The sequence below is a fragment of the Bufo gargarizans genome, chromosome 4 (genome assembly GCF_014858855.1).
Source record: "Bufo gargarizans isolate SCDJY-AF-19 chromosome 4, ASM1485885v1, whole genome shotgun sequence".
In the NCBI taxonomy this organism is placed as follows: domain Eukaryota; kingdom Metazoa; phylum Chordata; class Amphibia; order Anura; family Bufonidae; genus Bufo; species Bufo gargarizans.
In genome coordinates, this window is record NC_058083.1 from 202,675,039 (window position 1) to 202,693,073 (window position 18,035).

Consider the following 18,035-nt stretch of genomic DNA (forward strand, 5'->3'; position numbering starts at 1 on the left):
GCTAATGTCTATGATTGGCGATAACCAATCTGGAGTCTAAAACAGACAAAGATGTACGAGATGCAAATCTTTCCATTATACATTTTCTCCTATTATATTGCTATACTGGTTTTGGCTTACATATACTGAAACATAAATTGATTAAAATACCCTACGTAAAAAGTGGCTGTAGGGCTCTTTCACAGGATTATTGTCCTGTAAGAAAAGTCAGCAATATGAAGCATTTTTATGAGGTTTTTGGTGGGGGGAGGTTTATCATAACTGGTGTAAAGGAAAATTGTTCATAGCAACCAATCAATTTCCACCTTTCATTTTTCAAAGCAGCTCAGAAAAATATAAGGTGGAATCTGATTGGTTGCTATTGTAAGTCAGTTTTCCTTTACATCAGTCTTGATAAATCAGGGCCATTTTCTTACCTTAAATAAGAAATGCCACTAGGCTGATTTCCATGGTGGCCACAACCCCACCCGCAATTTGCTGTATGAATTTGCGTGATATTATATTTCAATTTGTGCTGCCATTAGCTGCCATGGATGGATATTGATGTGGCTGACACATCATAGCCGCCTCATGGAAATCCAACCTAAAGAAATATTTAAAGCACGTCTCATGGCTTTTTGTCAGTGTAACAGATTTTCCATCTATAAAAACAGCAATTCTGTTAGCCAATATAAATAAATTACAGTACATAAAACACTTCTCTTTTTTCAAACTCATCTCATTTGCAGTGTGAGGTCTGTTGGTCATTGTCAACTGGAATTGATTTTCATAAATGTTTGGAGTGTCTTAAAGTTTTCAGACCTATTGAATATGCAGCTTTTTTGTTAAAGTAACAAAAATATGTACTCCCCTTCAAATCCCCTAACTGCTCCCACACTTCAATTGGCCATACACTTTACATGTATATCGAGTGACCCCCCCAATTTTGATGAGACTGACCAAACTATCTAATGTGTACAGGAGCTACCCAAGGCTCTACCCCTGACTGCAGATGTTGGGGGAGATGAAGATTAGGCAGTTGAAGTTTTACTTTTGGATCCTTTTGTTCATTTCTATTAGTGTCTATACAGCGTATTTAATTTTCAGAAAAGAATCAGTCTAAACCAATTGGTTCTCTGGGGCTTTGATTGAATTTAAACTTTCATACAACCTGTGGAAGATCATTTCACTACTTTTTGCCGTTTAATCACACTGCAGATACTACAATCTGGACTGTGCTCTCATGTCCTCCTAACTGGCTGTGGGTTCTTCTGCTGATTTCTTGCCCAGATATACAAATCCAGTTGAGATATCAGTGGAATAGCCTGCAGCCAGCCAGGAGGCCACAAGAGCAGAGCCCAGATTGTGGAATCAGAGATGCGATGGAAGGGTAGTGGTGAAATAATCCTCCTTCAACAGGTTGTATGAAAGCTAGAATTTAGCCAAAGGCTCCGCAGAACCCATTAAAGGGGTTCTCTGGTCCTGTGCCTAAAAATCCTCTTTCTGCTAAACTGTGGACAAAAGATACTTTGAGTAGTACTTTATCCTTCCATCGCTCTGCTGATTCTGAGATTCTCTGATGTTGTGATTGGATGTGCTCCTCTATTTTCATCTGCATAATGTAGAAGTAGCTCAACAGGAAGAAAGAGGAGCACATCTGTTTGCAACAACAGAGGAAAATCCCACAACCAGTCGCAGTCACATGTTCCCAGCTGGGATCGTAGAATCGTTGGAGTGACAGAAGGGTAAGTACTGCTCCACAGGTTAGCCAACAAAAGCTTTTTAGGCACAGGTCCAGAGAACTCCTTTAATGTTAAGAACCCTAACTGATACTTGAGTAACTGTAAACAGTTTGCTGTGCCAAAATAAAGTGGCATTTTATCATGGGATGTTTGGCAATTGTTTTTAAGTGGTTTAGAAGTCTTCTAGAATTGAACATACATCACTAACTTTTAAAGGGATCCTGTCATCACATATGCCATTGCCATATGCAACTAATGATATGGTGCTGTAGTCATTGGGGGGTCTTCCTAAACTGCCCTGAGTCACTGCTGCTAGCTAGCCTTTCTCACTGTCAATGACATCCCTCTGACACCCCGGTGTGTCTGAAATCTTGTGTGTGCCATAAATACTTATTCCCTTCTTCTCTGATTCTCCTTTGGTATACAGTATGCATGTCAGCTTACTCTTACCATTAGAGGAGAAGGGAAAGACTATCTATGGCACACGCACAAGATTTCAGGCGTGCCGGAATATCAGGGGCTGTCAATCACAGTGAAATTTGTGGCAGTGACTCAGGCAATGTAAGAAGACACCCAGATGACTCTATGACCCACATTTACATATGGAAAGACACACTTTCAAAGTGGAATTACATCAAGATGCCAAGGCTGAGAGCTTTAAAAGACAAAGCAATAATTTTGCTATGGTGTCAACCTTGGCACTATATTATTAGTTGCATATGGCAAATGTGATGACAGGAGCCCTTTAAAATTCCCTTCCCATTAGTTCCAAAATAACACGCTCTTTATGAATTGAGCTGATTATCCAACCAGTTTACATAATTTGACACTTTGGTATATACACCATAAACTTGTTTGCTTCCACATTCTTCAGGTCCTCCCCATGATACTAGCCCTTGTGCCACCCACCTCTTTGAGTCAGAGTCTTGAATTATGAAGGCACCCCCACTATCTCCCAGGCAGGTGTCCTTCCCACCTTCATAATATCCTGCACAAAACATATTTTCCGTTACACTATAATTCCCAGAGCGGGACTCATAGCTCTCCTTACACTCAGCATGAAGGACTACTGGGAGTTTCACATATTGCAGCACATCTGAAGATGTTCTCATGCCAGAGCTAATGACTTCATCTATGGTATTATTAGGATTAGAGATACCCCAACCAGCTACAAGACCAAGAGTATTGGGCTGAGGACCTTCCAACTCATGATCCAACTCTGGTAGACATATTGGCATTATGAATTGGTTCATTACTACCTTTTCTTTCAATTTTACCAGTGCTATATCATGGTTATAAATCTGTGGGTCAAAGGATTCATGTAGTACTATCTTCTCTATTGTTCTGGTAATAGCATTATCTTTATTTTTCACATCGTGTAACCCTAAATAGATAGTGACATGATCCTTTGAAACCGGAATTACAGTGTTATCACGTCGTTGAGATTTCAATACATGAGCTGCAGTAAGCACCCAGTAGTCAGACAGCAATGCTCCACTGCCAAACCACTTGTTTTCAGGAACTCGGGACATGTCTTCGACCACAATTAGAACCTGCCAAGGAAAATATCCAGGTTCTGCATTACGTCCACCAATGATACGTTTCACTATTCCTGGGAGGGGTTGTGTAGGCCTTCCGCAAACTGTTGAAACAAAAATGTAGGGTAGAAGCACCGTCAATAGGTAACAAACTATAGCTAATGATGTTTGGTAATGCACTGTCAAGTAGATTATGCCTTTTTTTTAAAAAATTTATTAAACTATGGTTGGTAGGATTGTTTAGGCTTTAGAGGTAGAATAATTGTCTTTGGTCATAGCAACCACTCACAGCACAGCTTAAATTTTTCTCTGTCTAGCCCTCTATCTATCTACTAGACATGAACAAATCTTTTTGTACTATTCGATTTGTTTATTAGAGTTACTGTATAGTGAGGGACTGTCCCGACTTCTCAAGGGGTTTCCCCTTCTCCTTGATTGACAGTACTGCACATCTATCCTGGCTCTGTCAATCTCGCGCTGGCACTGTTGCTCAGAGTAGTTGCACAAGTGCAGAGGCTCTGCTGCTTCTACCAGAGTAGCAACCATGCATGTGTCGCTATATATTTGGGTATCTGGAAGTGTAGCAGCGCATGCATCTATAAATCTATCTCTTTGTCTATCTTTGTTTCTCTGAGGTTACTTATACATCTTGCAGAGATCCATTTGCAAGAAGTCTTTAAAGCAATGTTCCCTGGGAAAAAGCACCTAAAAAAGGAGGAAAACTGTCTCTCTCCATTGCTACTTATAGGTAGCTACTCTCTAAGTCAATATCAGAGCACTTAATGAGCCCTGAATCCTGACTAGGGTTTTTCAAGTCACCTGACTCATGTTTCAGAGCTCTCAAAAGGGCTGGACAGGGTAACTGTTTAGAGGTATCGCTTGAGGAATAGTTTTCTTCCTTATAGAGGAGAATTACTTTGACTAGATTGTCTATTCAACTTTATAATAATTAAGTAATCCATGTTTGGGTTATGTTGTGTGTTGTGAAATATGTTTAGACAAATTAGTTTTCTCCAGGCATAATCTACTATCAATGATGTATCAGTCAAGGTTTAATACATCATTGCACATTTGAACTTTTGAATACCTGCCAGTGGTGACATTAGTCCATTCCAGCATGAACCTGAATGACATGCCTCCAAATGTCAGGAAAATAGCAACAAAAGTTTACAAAGGATATTCTTCAGTATTCGTGTGTGAACGGAAACTCAAAACAGGGTGAGGAAGATCTTCATTCATGCATGCAGTGTGAAGGTTAACTTCGTTTTTCATAAGAGTGATTTGAAAATAAAAAAGTTGTGATATAATAATGATATAGGAGAGAAAGTGAAATATGGCAGACCTGGTTTAACCGTTAAAGGAAAATCAAGAGCAGAAAGCTGTAGCCAAGCAATAAATGCTATTGCCTACATCTCAACCACAACTATGTTCCAGAATTCTTGGCCACAAGATCACTTACAAACAGAGATCTCTATGGAAACAGGAATTGCTGGAAATTATGGTCTCCTCAGTCTGAAGCTGAGGCAGAACTACCAGAACATACTATATTATTGTACATTGCTAATGGATTTATGATAAAAAAAAACACCAGCAATACTAGCAGCAATGTTAATGGAATGAAATCTGGAGGATGAATTTAATGCATCTATGCAAAGAAGTATCTCCTAAGGAAAGAGAGCTGTCATGTTAGTGCCTAATCTAAATGTTCCACTTTTTGACAAGCATGGAACATGACAAGAGAAAATAGCCATGCCATATTTCATCCTCAGACAGCTGTTTCACTGTGTTTGCCCCTCATCATTGCAGAATAGGGTACTGATTGGCTAATTGAAATGTCTTGGACGCAGGTAATGGAAAGAACTGATGCTCCTTTAGGAGACTATCTTGGCTTCATGAGAAAATAATATGCAAATAGCTATCAACCAGAGAAAAGTAAAAAAATCATCTTTTTGCTTGTGCCACCTAATATTGGAAGTGGTCCCATATGAGTCAATTTATTTATTTATTTATGGGATAACCTCTTTAACCCCTTAACAGTTTTGCCCGAACTCTGCTCCGGCTTTGAGAAAAGGGTCTAACAGTTCTGGGGGAGAGAAGAACCTGCATTAGCCCCTCATATCTCTGGCTTGGTAATAGCTAGATATATGAGACTGGATGTATTTGAAATCTGACAGCCTAAGAATTGCAGCATAGTCTCCTCTACATTGGGATATATACTGTAGCTGTTAGGAAACCAACATTTAGCTGCTTTCACTACTGACCCGATTTCCCTATGTAGAGGAGATAATGCTGATATTCTGATCTTGTTTTAAAGCCAAGAATGTCAGATTTCAAACAATCATCACATATCCTATTTTATCTGTTACCAAGCTTGAACTATGAAGAGTTAAATCAGCCCTCCTTCAGCTGGCAGTGAATCAGCCGACCTAGAGAAGTAGAAGGGAAATGGAGGCGCTGACAGGTTGCAGGGAGAAGAGAAGAAAATTTAACACATATAAATTTGGAAAATTTGGCAACATTATAATCATAGTGACCCACAAAATAAAGTTATCCTGTTATTTGTACCACAATGAATGCCAGAAAATAAATCTGACAAAATAATGTTACCAGTGCTGTGTTTTTACAAGTTATTTAATACACCATATGAACCCCAAAATGGTTCCTAAAATAAAATAAAACTTGTCACGAAAATTCAAGGTCTCATACAGCTAAACTGAAGGAACACAGAGGGGATAAAATGTTACTTAAGGCTAAAATTAGTCATGCTATTAATGGTAATGCTAAAAAATGCACTTGTCCCCTGAGTTATGCGACAACTAGTTTTACGTCAGACATAAATTCTAAATCTACAATGAAAAGTGACACTTTCTGGAGGTTTTTTTGTTTTAGTTTTAATGTGACTGTTGAGGGGCTTATTGGTCTGGAGCCGAACCTTTGTTCTCTGCAGGATCTCTACTAGACTGTTTTAGGATCATACATAAAGTGTTGCAGATGGAAAAACAGTGAAGGCAACTATGTTTCTTGTTTACTTTTAGAACTTATTTCTAGGTTTAGAGTTCCCTTAAGCCTCACTGAATACAGCCTTATGACCTATGATCAGTACATTTGCAAAATATATTTGGAATTCCAACGTGTAGTTAACAAAAAAGAACATGCGAAAAGGGTGGAACTCATTGCATGAATCACAAGTCTTGTGAAAAAAAGCCAAAAAAAAACAACAAAGCCTAAAGCTCATATAAGTGAGTATTAATAAATGATATACAGTGAAACCTCTCCTAAAGACTACATCTTTAGGACAACCACTCCCTTATCTAGAACAGATCTCCTTTGACAGATGTTTAGTTCACCATATATTATGCATACTTACCAGGGGCGTAACAATAGGGGAAGCAGGGGAAGCAGCTGCTTTGGGGCCCTGACCCAGAAGGGGTCTATCCAGGAGGAGGAGGAGGGCTAAAAAGATTTTGTCAGGGCCCCCTCAACATTATTAAACAATGAAATGATATATAGTGACAGTATAGACAGTGTATAAAACTGAAAGAAACAGCTGCCGGGCCTGGTCTGAGAGAGCGATCTTTACCAGCCACAGGAATGGGGGCGGCATGAAAGGAAGGGGTTGCAAAAAAATGACTGGAGGAGGGGGGCCTATTCAAAAATTTGCTGGGGGGCCCAGTCATTTCTTGCTACACCACTGATACTTACTGACCATCTTCCTTAAGAAGGCCACCACCTTAGAAGACTATTTTGAAATGCAGTTTTGGGTGGTTGTCCCAAAGAGGTTTCACTGTACAAAGCAAGCATCAGCTAAGCCTGAATGGAGTTCTCAAAACATGGAAGTAGGAAAATGAAGGGTATAGTGCACCACAAAGAAATATCAACAGTAACAAAAGATGTTCCGCGAATGGACAATAATAATTTACTTTGTATAAGGAAGAAATGTTATTTTCATACTTGAATATATACTTTTCTTGCTGTGGTTGTAATGCTTTTAATAACTAATGTTAATGAATATAAACATATAGTGATTTGTGGTGGAGTTGACAAATAGATATGCAACACTTTTATGAAGAAGATAGAGTGGTGTATGAATATCGTAGCTTGTCTTGGTTGATAAACTACATATTGCATCACAAGCTGCAATGTTATTTTTAAAAGCAAAAGCTATAGCATATTATTAGATAAAAACAATTACAACACATTGGCAATGAATTTTGCATATTATTGTCTCCACGGCCTACCTGGCTGGCACACTGGAAGTTTATCTCCTATCTCAGAATTTATCCACACTCCATTTGCGTTGCAGGTGTATCCAGCTGCATGACAAAATAAAACAACCCATTAGATAGGTACCATCCTTTTACGCTGGCCAATCGAGGAAATTATCTTATTATGCTTGTTCCAGATAATTTCCCTGTGTAAATGTGCCACAGATAAATTTTTGGTCCAAGCCAATGGGGCGGTATATGGAACATCAACACTGCAGCCCGAGAAAATAGACAGAGCAGTGATAGTGGATCACAGGAAGGTAAGGTAATTTTTAGCAATTTAAGCATCATAGGACTAGAATTTAATAATTATTTCAGCTTCATGGAGGACCTCTGAGTTTGTCCTGCTCCTATTATATTATTTAGTTTCATGTCATTGCTGATGTAAATTGAAAATGAGTAATAGCCTCATAGTTTACTTTTAAAAGCCTCATTTATAGTTGAATACAAATTATCCTGTATGAAATTTCCTCTAATCGGTGATGAGATGAAAACCTGAATCACCATTTTTTGCATACTTTACTTGCACAGTTTTATACATACTGTGTGAGGGATGGAAAATAAAAGTCCATTTTATTCTCTGTTAAATTTAATTAAGTTACATAGCTTTGCTTATTTAAATGACAAAATATATCTAGATTATTTTTGAACTTCATTGATCTTCTCTGGTAAATCATCTATCAAAGTAGAATACTAAGGAATCCAATGCCTGCTGGTAAACAGTTTATCCTGTAGCCATTTCTGGCTTCTTTTTGGCATTGCTGTTAGACTGGAAGATTAAAGGCAATCTGTCTCTCCGACTGTTATGCACAGATCACTATTTTGTATTTTCCTACTGTCTCCCTTACCCCTGCTGTCAGCGCCCAAAGCTGCACTGAGATACACAGTCCAGACTGCTGTGCTGTTACATAATGGACTTGCATGTGCATGCGCTGCAGCCCCTGACTATGTAATTCAAAGCAGCTCTGTGTGCTGACAGTGGGGAAATGAAGGGCAGGAGGCAAAAAATTTGACCTGAACACCATATCTACAGTACTACTCATGTATTAATGTAGATAATGGTCTAAAATCAGAGTGACAGATTCCCTTTAAAGGGGTTGTGCTAAGTTTATAAGTTATCCCCCATCCACAGGATAGGGGATAATTAACTGATTGCCAGGGGTCCGAATGCAGGGACCCCCACTGACCCCCTATTCTGATGGAGCGACTGGCGGAGCATGCACCCTGCTGCTCCATACATTCTCTTTGAGAGCTACTTGGCTATCTCCAGCGCTCTCACGCAGCAATGCCCATGCTCGACCTGACATGTTTATTGGTATTAATGTATTTCATTGTGCAGTATATAATATTGTCACATACATACCAGTAATGTTTGGTACCATTGAGTAGTAAGGTTCTTTGCATAAATATGTGACAGTCGACTGATAGGTGGTGGTGTTTTCTGGTGTCGAGAAAGTCACATATCCACTCTCAAGTTCTTTCGGCAAATTACAGTCAACAACTAGAAAAGGAACAAAACAACAGGTCAGGTTTAGGTAGTTGTGTCTTTTAGCCTTATGCCTGGTAAACTAAAAATAACTCCTCATGTGTGCCTTATACACACAGCTATATGGATCCATTCAATAAAGTTCTGTAGAACTATTCTAACCTTCATGTGCTCTAATTTTATATGGAGGCACCCAAAAATGTCAGTGACAAAGAAATTGTGTCATCCTCCTTTAAATGCCGTATTCATGAGATACTTTCTGTATTATGATTTTAATTTTTTTTACATTGTGACTTGACTATCAATGTCATATCTGTGTTTCAACATATATACTACTGACTGCTTAAAGATCTCTGTTAAAGATCCATGCTGCACCACATTCTACATCAGATTATTGCACAAATCCTGATGTAAAGACTGTTCTTCCAGAGAATGCAAATCACAAATATTTGCTTAAATCCAGGTTATTTATTTTTTTTTTAAATTGGGGGGTTTTACATTTTTTTAAGCATTTATATAACATATTTTCCTCTCCGCATTTCAACTTAATTTTCATGGACTTACCTGTAATTCAGAAGATATAGTAGTGGAAGATATTTATCATGTGGGAAATTTTTAAAGATCATCTGCCATAAGAATCAGCCCTATTAAACCAGGGAAAATGCCCAGTTGGGTGGACCCTGATGAGTAAAACAATACTTAATTTATCTGCCTCCGTGACACAGTTCCTTAGAAGAATAACTTTTTAGAGCTGTGTCAATTAGATTTTTGGTGCACCAGAGCTCCTGTGCTCTGTACTCCCTGCCAGTCAGCACATGTGCAGTAGTCTTCTATGCTGCTGGGGAAGCAGAGACAGATGCACTGCGCATGAGTCAATAGTGTAGACTATGGCACAGGTTAGAGGTTACAGAGCCAGGGGAGATGCATGGCCCTGTGAATTAGAGGCACGGTTCAGTGGCCAGAGGTGCAGGACATGCCACGGTGCACCGGATGGCTAATTGACATATCATTAATGGCATAGTGGAGACAGATAAAATGTAAAAAACATATTGTTTTACTCACCAGAATCAAACCCACCAGGCATTGTGCCTGGTTTAATAGGATTGAGCCTGATGACAGATGTTCTTTAAAGTCATTTTTGCAGGATACTGTTTGAGAAATTTAGGTCTTAAGGGGGGATTTATTAAGCTTTTACATTACTTTTATGGCGTCAAAAATTGCAAATGATGGTGCACTCTATATTCGCTCCATAACTTGGGACAACAATCTTGATAAAGGTCCCCATTACTTATGTCTTGAGATGTTATTCCACATTCTATGCTACTTCTTTACGAGGGTAAGATTGCAACACTTTGTGTCTTTTTAAAATGTCACAGTTGATAAAACTGTCTTGGTCAGCCTGATGGGCTACCCACACATGACCCGGTCACGCGGCAGACAGCTGACTGGTGAGGTAGGCGAGCCGGTGTTCCCGGCAGTCTTTTAAAGGTGCTACCTCACCTGTGGCAGTGTTGCTGCCACACGCCAGAACACAGCCGCATCCTTGTGGATCGAGACATGGTGGGGCTAAGATAAGTATTGACTCTTATACAATTGAACGGATCAGCATATTGGGACCCACATTCCCCTTTTTTTATCTGATCTGTGTGTATTTTGACCCAGCGGGAAGAGGCAGTTTTGGGTCTGTGTCGTTACCAGCACAGCCCTTCAATTGGATTACCGCCTCAGAAACTGGGATCATAACTAACTGGTCCCCTGATGAGTTGGACTAATGTCCAACGAAACGCGTTGGCTCGTTAATTAGGGACATAAAGAAATACTTTATTGTTAACAGGGCCCTCCACCACAGTGTGATGAAGCTGGGCAGTCTCCATTGCTGCGCAGGGACAGGGAGGGCCTGCTAGGTGTCCACGGGCAGCTGTGGGATTCTACTGTGGATATTCTGACTCCCACCTCAGGGTGTATCCATTGTAGGGATAGACTAGTTGTAAGAGACCCAGTAACCGTCTACCCATTATCCCTAGCTCCTGGTTACCAATGGCACAGCGAGTGGTTATCTGAAGCATCTAGGGATTTATTTTGTTAATAGAATAAAAGTTACGTTTTAAGGTATCCAATTATATTTATGTATATTTTGTGTGATTTTTTTTGGTACCATTATCTCTATCTGGCAATGACCAATGCACAGTTTGGTTGTGTTTATAAGCCCACACCTACTTTCCCACCAATTCTTTAAAACTGGAGTGAGTGATATAATAATAAAAAATGTTGTAAAAATGTTTGCGCAAATAACCCTAAAAAGTCACAAAGACATATTTGCGATTTATTAAAGACAGAGTTCTGAAGTCCAGGGCTTACTTCTCCCAACACCTACTGTAATATATCTGATATGTAAGGACGTTCTTAACAATCTCCAGTATAATTATTCCCATTACCATGTCTCCAGTATAATTATTGACCCTTCTTCTCACGAGTCAGTTGTTATACATGAGGTAAAGAGTGCATTGAATAATTTAGGTACAGTCTCTGTGGGCAGTTTTTACAGTTTTATGTAGGGGCACTGGAGAGCTGCTTAAACATGCCTATGTAAGTGGCTGTAATTTCAGCATTACTCAAGCAGCTCCACAACCTCTCCCCTCTGGGCTGAGTGATGGATGTAGTGCTTATGGGAGGGCTGCATGCTTAATTAAAATATATATTTAAAAGTAATGCTGAGACTATAACCGCTCAGCTACAGTAGATACTGTAGATTTACAAGGCTTTCCAGGGCCCCTGCCTAGCACTACCTGCATAGTCAAAACTGCTGACAGACTCCCTTTAATAATCTGATCCTCACTCCATATTGCCTACTAGTCAAGATTTTGTATTGGTAGATCTCTTATGACTTAGTTCTGAGCATGTTTTCCATGCTCAGACTAAGGCCTCTTTGGTCAGCATTTTGCCTCAATAATCCAGACCCAGGAGTGGATCCTACATAAAGAAAAGTATAATGAAAAAATGTGTACCTCCTCACTATTTTTGATCCACTCCTAGATTTGATATCCAATTGCTGATCTAAAACACCAAAATACTGATGTGTACAAGAGGACTAACATTCAAAGCCAATGGAAGAATGTATCATGAGGTGAATTATTGAAGTAAGCTTTACTTGAGTCTGCATTGCCAACATATGCACCAATTTTATCAAACATCACAAGTTGTATGATACGTTTGGTACATCTCTAAATGTGTCTAGAGATACTTCAGTTTTTATACCACCCTCATCCCCCTGGAGTGAACTTGTGACATTTGTGCCCTCTTTTGTGCCTTGTTGAAGCCAGAAATCTGGAGGGCTTGTTAAATACCCCCAATGTTTTTTTTTATTGACACTGAAACATAGATCACATACACAGTACATTAGGGATCTTGCAAAATAAATGTGTGGGCTATATGTGGTGTATCATAAGTAATGATGTCCATAAAACATACATTATGTTTGGATGCTGATAAACTATCCTTTTGTATGGACATCGTTTGAAGCCTAAACTGCATCTCCTTAGCAATTGGCAAGTGCCATCATTACTTGTTCTGTTCACATGCTATGTATATAAAATGCTCACAAAAAGCCTAAAAAGAGTTGTGTGCATGGAGGCTGTATGACACCTTATCACAGAGCCATCAGAATCCTTAGCACACATCATGTACTGTTGAACAGTCGAGTGCACAAAAATATACTCCCCTAATTCCTCCATTTACAATGGACATTGTCTCCTAATCCAGTCACTTACATCATATTTTGAATTCATTTTTTTTCTTCTCCTCCTTATGACTGAAGCAACATATAGTATTAAAATATATGTGCACAGTAAAAGCCCTGGCTTTCTGAATAATAAATACAGCTTAAACAAACTAGAAATAATTGCATTTATTTTTTCATGACAGTATTTCATGGAACTACATACTATCCACTTTAGCTTGTAAAACTAGTCTTTATCAGTCATTTTATTCATAATGCCCATTGCACAACAGCATAGTTGAAGGAGTTGTACACATGTAGATAATAAATATAATAATGATATCAATAGAGATGAGCAAATTGATGAATTTCTCTTGAATTTCCCAAAACTTTGGATTCCAGACTTACCCAAATCTTCTGTGATTCGATACCGTCGAATCTCTCAAAATTGCAGCTATTAGTAATACTCAAATTTCTTGAAATGCATATTTGATTCGGCTGAATCAGCCAGTAGATTCAATTTTGGTCTGAATAAATTTGACCTGAATCGAAAATGTTCCAACTGCCCTGAAAAGATATGGACTACATTCTGGGGGCTTCTAAAGTTGTATGCAAATCATTGTAAGCTCTTTAATGCCAAGACAGTGTTAGTAATCTTAAAGTGACAGTAACATATATGGCTATGGATAAACATATGGCTAGGGGTGGTAACAAACAGCCTCTTTAAAACAAACTGCACAGTAGAATTTTTTATGCAGTTTTTAAATGGTCGTAAACATTTTTGCTTATTGGTGGCAAATGCTTGCTGGTGTGTATACACAAAGACACTGCCTTGGATCATGACTAGAGATGAGCGAATCGAATCCTACAAAGTGGAATTCGATCCGAATTTCAGGATAAATTTGATTCGCCTCGTAGCCGAATTTCCTCGTGCTTCATGTCAGCAAATCAATTTAACCTGAAATAGTGTAAAAAACAAAAAAAATCTAACTTACCTCCTCCATTTACTCATGACGGGCTGCCAGCCTCCATCTTGATTGAAGATCTCGTCTGAAATCCCATTCACTCAAGATCTTCATGCAAGATGAAGATAGCCGGCCCGTCGCAAGCAAATGGAGGTGGTAAGTTTGATTTAAAAAATTTTATTGTTAATTTTACACTCAGATACCACGATAATGTATGAACCCGGCATCTGAGGGGTACATTGAAGGGGGCAGCGCTATAGCAGCTCCCTGTCATTGCACCCGTTACTTGGCGAAGGATTTGAGGAAGCCTACATCCACAGAAGATCTGTGATTAGATCTCCAAGTTGTTTGCCAAGTTCCTTCAAAAACTGTGCAGGTTTGCCTAGAAGAACTGATGCTGTTTTGAAGGCAAAAAAGTGTCCCAATAAATATTGGTCTGATTTGGATTTCTTTTTTATTCATTCACTTTACATTTTGTTAACTGATCAAAGTAAACTATTGATGACCTATCCTCAGGACATCAATATCTGATTGTGGGGGTCCACTTCTGTAATCAAGATGAAGTAGTACTTAGATGAGCGCTACCTCCTCTTCAAACATCTGATCGTGGGGGGTACCAGGTGTCCTGAGGATAAGTCATCAATATGTACCCACTGCACAACCCATTTAATTCTCTGTTTTTCAAAGTATTTTTACTTTGCAGAATTTTTCCCACACCTGCCTAAAGATTTTGAACAGTACTGTATGTCACTGTCACTTTGACATTACTAATGCTGTCTTGGCATTAAATAGCTTGAAATGAGTGGCATACAGTTTTTAGAGACCTCAGAGTGTCATCCACAACTTGTCAGGACAATACGAGCACTCTCAATTGGGGTTAAATCTTCCGACCGAATCTGCCAACCGATTTGTTATAATTGGAATTTCAAGAATTTCAAGACTGATAATTCTGTCAGCATGCCTAGATATGTGTTTTGCCCTTTATTGAAAAGAATGCTCTTTAAATAATAAAGCTACAGCTAAGCATATGCAAATTACATTTTAGAGGGCGAGGAAGTCAGCAGACAGGCTTTTCGGTCTACGTAATAATAATTCTTTCCTCTGGCATATGTGCTTTGAGTAGTTAATGAGAGCAACAGGCTGAACTGGAAGCAGGAGCTGCCTGCTTATTGTATGCATTGACTGTAGTCAGAAACCTCCAGCTGCTATTCACACAATCATCTGTCTTGTGAGGTTAAAATATGAGGTAAACAAAGTGTTCTTTAACATTGGGACAAATGACAACAGGCCCATGACAGCTTGTTCTCATTCCAGTCTTCAGCTCATCCTGACATCCTTCTCTGTAGGTTCATGAAAAGGAGGAAAGCAACAAAGAAGTAAAAATATTGTAGAAGGGAGACAAAAAGAGGAAAGGGAGATTAGTATACATGCAAACAAGCCCCATGCAGAAAACCAACCACCAGAGTACAGCTATCACGAGCCCTCTTAAGAAATAAATTGATTCCTCCACAGGCAGGAGCAAGGAAGAGGGTAGAGGGTTGCATTTCCACCGAATAAGTTGTTTTGCAGGACAGAAATAATAAATAGGGTAGTGAAGAAAATTGGTTCCGTTCCAATTACTGGAGAATCCTTTTACACAATAGTTTAAAGAGCAAGAGAAATATTCATGCTACATTTAAGATGAACATTAAAGCAATAGAAATATGGACAATTCTTTTCAACTCCATCTTTTAAAAAATTCATACCCGCCTTTGTAGGTAGAGTTTTTTGCCCTGTGTCTTAATAAATTAGGAAGAATGCACCTGAAAATATAGTTCTATCATCCTAAATGAAGCTTAAAAGAGCTATAGAAAACAGCAAATGATTCTTGGCATCAAAAATTGTGCTTGCTGAAAAAGTTTCAGTAGTCCGTTAAAGTCCTGACAATAAGAGGTAATGATGTTCTGAAGATATTTTCTGCTTCTATATATATCAGACAGTAGCATGTGTCTTACTTTGACATCTTGGAACCTCATTACTCCATGTCCCATCTTTCCTGCACTCAAGCTGGAAACTTTCAATTTCCACACTGTCCTAGTAAAAGAGAAAAAAAACATGCTTTCATTTCAGCCTTTCATTCTGTTCATTGTATAATTTTCATTTTGACAGGATATGTTATAAATGTCTGATATATATGGGTATCAACTTTTGGATTTGCAACCATCTCAAGAATGGTGATCCCCCAACCCAATCCAGGCAGTGACTCACTGCCACATCCATCATGAGATCAAAAGCAGAGGAGGCATGGAGTACAAAAGAAGTAACTCCCATAGAAATGAATGGGAGTTACGTAAACAGCATTTCCACAGCTGCTAAATTACTCCTGTAAGTATGCTATAAATGTCTGTGATGAGAGTACCACTTTAAGTTAAAATTCAAACAGTTTAGGTAGTCCATGGAGAATGGAAACAATGAACATCAGTAGAAGAAGTAGATATGAAGAAATGCAGCAAATCCTTGTAAAAGCATAAGGAGAGGGAAATCTTTAGCTGACAGATGAGATTATATATGAAATGGCGAATGTGGATAGTAAATACAGAGGCAGTCATGACTGGACAGATATCTATAAAACAAATTACATTCCACTACTGCAAACAACTTATACATGCTTTGAATCCTTGATGGGGAGGAAAAACCTTGAGAAAGTTTTGTTCCTTCAAAAGTATAACTAGATATTTTAAAATGCTACCTAAGTCAGGTCTGTATGTATTTGATAAGATAAATAACCAAAAATGAGTCCCTTGAGGCTTTCCTTACATATATCACTGAAACAGATGGGTGCACCTAACCTACGCTCTTACAACCATTAGTCCTCATAAGGACAACAGACTGGATCTGAAAACCAAAACGCAAACAAGGGGTGGCAATGAACAAACATTGGCACCAGCCCCTCTTTTTAACCCATTGATTCCCAGTGACATAACCTCTTACACAAGTGACATTAGATAGCTGGTCCATTAAACGGGACCGTTTAAGGCTACTTTCACACTAGCGGCAGCCTTCTTATTCACCATTCTGTCGTAGTTTTATTCCGGCCTCTCAGCCTGATTGCCGTGCTGCCACTGGAACTCCGGCCTCCCCCATTATAGTCAATGGGGCCGTAACGGACCTCCGGCGGCATGCGTGCACTAGCAGCAGCATGGATCCGGCAGGCTGTTCCCCCGCCGCAACAGCCAGCCAGAGAAGGCTGCCGCTAGTGTGAAAGTAGCGACTCACTACCCACTCCAAATATCTTTTTGACTTATACTATGAAATTTCAGTGGAATGTAATATAAGACCCTTTTCATGCTCGCATCTACTCTTAGATTCTATACTAGAACATGGTAAATTTATAGATCTACAATCCATGCAGTCATAAAAAATCTGTAACATCCTTATATGTAACAGGAGCCTCTAACCCATAAATACAAATAAATGGTTTGGTTTCTCTTCTGAGAGCTGCATTCACAATTCTGCAGGCTTCAGATCTGAAAACTCCCAGCAGTCTTCTTCATTGCCGGAAGTGTCATGTTTACTACAGCCACGTTACAGAAATCGGATTTTGAAAAAATAGTCGTTTTCACCACATTATTGAAGCTGAACTAAACATTTTTGGGGAAATGTATCCTATGCACCAGAAATGTGTTGCCAATTTTAATGTAAAGTCCATTTCGCACAAAATATTTCAGCTTTTCAGCTGTTTCTAATGATGATCAGCAGAACTGAGAATGCAGCACTGGAATATAATACAGACTGTAAGGGTACAGCCACACAGAATTCTTCGGAAGAAGCTTTGAGGCAGAGCTCCCGCAGGGTTTTCAGCCAAAGCCAGATGTGGATCCACCAGAAAAGAGAAGTTTAAATCCTTGCTTTATATTTCTGATTTCTGACTTTGGCAAAAAATCCTGCAGGCAAATCTGCCTCAAACGTTCATCCCAAAAAAACTCTGTGTGGCCGTACCCTCAGGCTGCCTTCACACTACTTTGTGAGATCCTCTGATCGCACACTTAAGTGGATATGTATGCAAAACATCTGCACAAAAACAGCATAAAAAATTCAAGAAATTAGCCTTAATATGGTGACTTTGAATAAGTAAAACTTTGGGATTGTTTCTCCCAAGAGGAACAGGAAAACAGATGTAGTCTATAGGCAGCCAAAAATCAGGATTAGTAGACAAGTAATGTATTGAAAAGTTACTCAACATTTAAGCAAATTATAATGTATATAACCTAATCTATACTGTATATAACCTGAACAGTTTCCATAGATCCAAATGTCCTTTCAAGATTCCATATTATAGAAATAAATGTCAATGCTAACATTAATA

General features: G+C 39.0%; 1 protein-coding gene across 2 annotated transcripts in view; it reads right to left on the reverse strand.

The window, feature by feature from the left end:
* MASP1 (MBL associated serine protease 1) overlaps window positions 1-18,035 on the reverse strand; it is a 163,849-nt gene that overhangs the window by 66,129 nt on the left and 79,685 nt on the right. The window contains exons 8-11 of one of the 2 annotated variants that reach the window (XM_044289608.1): window positions 15,685-15,763; window positions 8,888-9,025; window positions 7,498-7,572; window positions 1,274-3,363 (exon numbers count right to left, since the gene is read on the reverse strand). In XM_044289608.1, coding sequence (XP_044145543.1) covers window positions 2,507-3,363; window positions 7,498-7,572; window positions 8,888-9,025; window positions 15,685-15,763 — 1,149 coding nt within the window. In that variant the 3' untranslated portion in view covers window positions 1,274-2,506. Of the gene's footprint in view, window positions 1-1,273; window positions 3,364-7,497; window positions 7,573-8,887; window positions 9,026-15,684; window positions 15,764-18,035 lie in introns of those variants that run through there. The other variant, XM_044289609.1, reaches the window with a different exon arrangement.